The sequence below is a fragment of the Arachis ipaensis genome, chromosome B09, assembly GCF_000816755.2.
Source record: "Arachis ipaensis cultivar K30076 chromosome B09, Araip1.1, whole genome shotgun sequence".
Taxonomy (NCBI): Eukaryota; Viridiplantae; Streptophyta; class Magnoliopsida; order Fabales; family Fabaceae; genus Arachis; species Arachis ipaensis.
Window position 1 is genome coordinate 9,936,229 of NC_029793.2, and position 5,024 is coordinate 9,941,252.

At 34.8% G+C, this 5,024-nt stretch overlaps 1 protein-coding gene across 1 annotated transcript; it reads left to right on the forward strand.

Annotated features, from left to right (window-relative positions):
- LOC107617685 (ras-related protein RABD2a) lies at positions 1,081-4,072 on the forward strand. The gene is made up of 8 exons (XM_016319512.2): positions 1,081-1,261; positions 2,217-2,289; positions 2,481-2,528; positions 2,608-2,655; positions 2,816-2,887; positions 2,990-3,145; positions 3,311-3,414; positions 3,663-4,072. Exons 1-8 carry the CDS (start codon positions 1,248-1,250, stop codon positions 3,757-3,759), a joined length of 612 nt encoding a protein of 203 aa, XP_016174998.1. The 5' UTR covers positions 1,081-1,247; the 3' UTR covers positions 3,760-4,072.

Below are 5,024 nucleotides of genomic sequence, written 5' to 3' on the forward strand. Positions count from 1 at the left end.
CCTCCTTTTCCCCCTTCCATTCACCATTGCTATTTTCGGGTCCCTCTCTGCATGCGTCTACCTTCACTACCACTATCTTCAAAACTGATGAGCAATGGATTCTATTTTTCCCGATTCAAGCTCTTCCCACAACCTCTAGCGCCAACCCAGGCTTGCTTTTGCGACCTTGTGAAGCTCGGAGAACTCGCCGTTGAAGCTTAATGTGAAAACTTTGGGGAAGAGAAGAAAGTTCTACTTTTCGGTTGGAATTCGGGTCAAATCGGTTGGTATTTGGATTTTGCAAGTGGGACTAGGAATGCGTCGCTGAGGAAAGCGAAAGTGGTGGCTTTTTCGGCGCTGGAGACAGTAGCGACTCCGAATGCGAGTGGAATTTCGAAATGCACCGCCACAATCTCCTGCTCCAAAGGTTGAGTGACCAAATTCACCGTTGAACACCTTTAACATTAAACAGATTCAACAATGGCAGCAAAATGTTCAAGTATAGAGCAACGAAGTGGTCGTATCTATTCGAATGACTTTTCAATTCTTGTAGAAGAAGGAAGGTAGTTTCATTGGGAATAATAATGTTGGAGGAGGGAGTAAAGGTTAGGAATTTTTTTTTTGGGACTTTTTTTTATTATTTCTACTAACTAATATGAGCTATATTTTGTTCAATTTTAGATGGAGTTGATAATTTTGATGATGTTCTTTTTGTTCATGTTTTTAATTTTGTGGAGAATTTTCTAGAGTAATTCTATGACTAATGCTGATGATTTTTTTTTTGACAAATTTTCTGTGATTAACCCCATTAGCAGCACGCTTTAAAATAGGAAAAAAATGTTATAACCAGCACTGCAAAAAAAAAAAAGAACAAATAAAATTTTTTGGTAGTCTTTTAGAGTTTAGATAGTTTTATTTTTTGGAGTTGATCTTTCATAGGTACAACTTTAATTTTATTATTTTATGGTCAATTTTATTAGTGTTTGAATCTTTCATATTCAGAGCTATTTACTTGTTTTCATTCATGTAATTTTATTTTTAATATTTTTTATTTATTTTAATTTTTAAAATTTAATTAAAAAAAAAAAGAAAAAGAAAAGCAGCAGAACAAACAAATAGATCTTAGTTTTTGTTTCTCCTCTTTCAACTCCGTTCCGTTTTTTCTCCCAAATCCCCGGTTCCCTTCCACGTGGAGCACCGGATCCTTTCTCCGCCATTAACCCTCCTTTTTCCGGCGACTTCACGGCTCCCTCCGATTCTCCTCCTCCATGAATCCCGAGTAGTACGTCCCTCTATTTCTCTCACTCCCTCCATATTTTAGTATCGGCTTTGAATCTCTTGTGCCTCTTCGTGAATTGTTTCGACAAATTCAATTCCTTTCGTGGTTTTCGTTTGGAGTTCCTCGAAACAGTAATTTCCGTTGATTAGTTGATAACCCTAGATTGGATCAGCTTCATATATTATGCTGTGAGGAGGTTGATAACCTTAGAAGTTGTTTATTATTATTGTTATTATTTTTAAAAAGTACTAAAGTATCTTCTGTGGAAATGGATTTTTACTCTTCAAATTGTGTCCTTTTTTGGGTTGGTTCAGTGGTTCCTTGATCTTGACCATTATTGGTGAGCTTCTGTGTTTTACTTCCGAGTATTTTAGCATTTTTATAAAAATTGACCAAATATAAGAATGAAAAGAAAAGAAGAGAGAATACAAACGAGAATCTTAGTTTATGATCGAATTATAGCTCCCTTAACATTTTTTTTTCTTTTGCGGGGGGTGGGGGGAATAGGTTACGTTACATTCGAAATTCCTGAATAAATTTTTCTTTTAACCAAGTTAGGTTAGTGTGATGAGGACTAATGACCCACCTTTGGAATTATTGCTTCCTACAATAATGCCAATTGATAAGATTTAACATAACAATTGACACGGATTTCACCCTTGTGTTATTACATCATGTTTTAGGGCTTCAAATAGATGGATCCTAAGGAAATTGCGAAAGAACTTGTCAAGAGAGATTTAATCATAAAGGGACCAAGTTCAGACATGATTCTGGATAGAGCTCAATAATGTTGTTTGATCCGTGGAGCTGCTAAAACATTGTTTTTGTTGTTGTTGTTGTAGTAGTAGCAGTACATACTATGTTTGTCTTTATGTACATGAAATGATTTTGGTTGTCCATGAAGTAGATCTCTGTCATTTAGTTGGCAAACTTAATCTGTTGCGGTTATCCTTTGCAGTGATTATCTGTTCAAGCTCCTTCTTATTGGAGACTCTGGTGTTGGCAAATCATGTCTTCTTCTGAGATTTGCTGTAAGCCATCTACCGCATCTAATTCTAAAATTTTTCTTTGTTGTGTTCTTTTACCTTGCTGTCATTGTTGGTCTTTGAGTGAAAATGTGATGCGTATTAAAGTAATCTTTGAAGCATTACTTATTGAATTTATATGCATTACTGTTGCTGCTAAATACATTAGTTAAATAAATTTTATTGTTTATTTCCAGGATGATTCATACATTGAGAGCTACATTAGCACCATCGGAGTTGATTTTGTGAGTACATTTGCAAATATTTAGCTTGAACTCATTTGAAAATGTGTTTTAACTGATCATTTCGTGTTGTTGTCTGTAGAAAATACGAACTGTTGAGCAGGATGGGAAGACGATTAAACTTCAGATTGTATGTATCTGATTGCTTTATTTGCTAACATTTCTTTTGATTAAGCTTAAGAAATATGTTTTAATATTTCTGCCATGTTTATAGACCATGTGGATAACTGAACTTCATGGCCATATTGATTTATTGTTTCCTACATTGCTTTACAATCTGTTTCTTGTAGTGGGATACTGCTGGACAAGAACGGTTTAGAACAATAACCAGTAGCTACTATCGCGGGGCACATGGAATCATTGTGAGTGATGAATGTCCTGACATTTAATTTTAAATATTGAAAATTCCCTATCTATGGGGATCACTTAAGGTGAGCTACTGACTGCTTTTTCTTTGCTGGCAGATTGTTTATGATGTGACAGATGAAGAGAGCTTCAATAATGTGAAGCAGTGGCTCAGTGAAATCGATCGCTATGCTAGTGACAACGTCAACAAACTCTTAGTTGGAAACAAGAGTGATCTGACAGCAAATAGAGTTGTCTCATATGAAACAGCCAAAGTACAGCTTTAATACACATACTCGATTTTCTGTTGTTTTCTCATGAAGGAAATAACTTCTACTCTTCAACTCTGTTCAATTTTTCTGCTAGTGGGGTGATTCATATTGGTCTTGTTTCTGCTTCAGCATTTGTAACCAGTTCTTTTCCTTGTACTCCTATTGCAGGCGTTTGCCGATGAAATAGGCATTCCTTTTATGGAAACTAGTGCAAAAGACTCTACAAATGTCGAACAAGCATTCATGGCCATGTCTGCTGCCATCAAGAATAGGTAATTTGTTCCTGATTCTTATTTAATGATAGATGATAGATATTAGGGAAAATCTCCAAGTTTGGTGTCACTTGGCCAGTTGGCCATGTATTGGTTATTGCCTTCCTGGAATTATGATTGATAATTTATCAACGGTGTTTTGACTTTTGAGAGCTTTAGTGTCAAATCTGAAATTTTATGCTATTCTTTTCTGGCATTGATTTCGTTCAAGCATGTTATCTTACGCTTTATTTGTGACATCAATATAGAATGGCGAGCCAACCAGCCGCAAACAATGCAAGGCCTCCCACAGTGCAGATCAAAGGACAGCCAGTTGGACAGAAAAGTGGGTGTTGCTCTTCCTAGTCAGATAATGTTACAGATCCTTTTTCACTTGGTCTGCTAGTTGCTCTGTTCCATGTAAGATTTGTCATTTTAGTAAGTAGTGGATCCATGTCATATAATTTGTCCTGTGGTTTGAGAATTGACCTAGATGATCCCATTCTTTACATATACTTAAATGGTATGTTTGGGCTTATTATATTAGCACTCGTTAATGATAAATCTATATCTTCCAGCTCATATCTTCACTAAGTTTTCTTTCAGTTTCTGTCTTAGAACTGTATAATTTTGCACAATATGTACCCTATAATAAATGTTTATCTGGTTCTAGCCGTCACTCCCTGACTTGTATAAAAGGAATTGATTTTGCTAACATGTATATCTTGGTAACGGATATTAATGGATATTAATGAAGCAAGAAAAGATCTTGGTTCTAGCACCTGTTCAAAAAGGCAGATTTGAACCTCATGCCCAATGGCACACCTAATTTCACGTGAAGCTTTGGACTTGTTCGGTTGCTCTATTTGGTTACACAGGAAAGTGCAGGAGAAATTCTACATCAAATTGCCATACAACCGATAAAATTTTTTGGGCCTTTTCCCAAAGTTCTATTTGTCGATGTTTTTTTAAATGAACGTCCGGTGATGCAAAATACTGAGCCTCTTCGTATGGAGGTTTTGGCTTACTATTTTTACTAGATAGAATGGAGATAAAATAAAGCAAGTTTACAATAGAAATGGTAGAGAGCTACTAAAATTTATTCTTTTTTGACTATTATTTTTAATCATCAATCTAATTTTTTTAGTTTAGTAATTTAACAATATACTTTAGCTTATATATTTAAACATCGATGACTAAACGATAAATTCTATTGGTCTTTTAACATTTTTCAATTTACAATCATCGCAAATATTATCTGGGAAAATAAGGATGGATTTAGATTCTCTAAAGTTTGAATTTCACTTTAGAGAGTAAAGTGTCTCTTACTATTTATTTTATAGGTAGGACCAAGAATAAATATGAGAGAGAAACCATTTAAGGGTAGAAGATTATACTTTATCCTCTAAAATACAAATTTAAAATTTAGAAGATCCAAATTCAATAAGGATATGATATTTTATTTTTTAGAAATGCATTATGGTAATAGACAACTTTGTGAGTAAAAGTAACTTAGACCAATTGACTCATAAAAGGGATTGGTCAAGTCAATCGTTCACCCACCTTAACTGAAACAGGTTTTTTGTTTCAAATATGCTTGTAAAAATGAGATGATTAATAGGTTCGAGTCA

What these genes read in the sequence shown, in the direction of transcription:
- LOC107617685 (XM_016319512.2), top strand. An exon ending in AGACGATTAAACTTCAGATT is followed by an intron (nt 2,656 to 2,815) that starts GTATGTATCTGA and finishes TGTTTCTTGTAG; the next exon opens with TGGGATACTGCTGGACAAGA. An exon ending in TCTCATATGAAACAGCCAAA is followed by an intron (nt 3,146 to 3,310) that starts GTACAGCTTTAA and finishes CTCCTATTGCAG; the next exon opens with GCGTTTGCCGATGAAATAGG.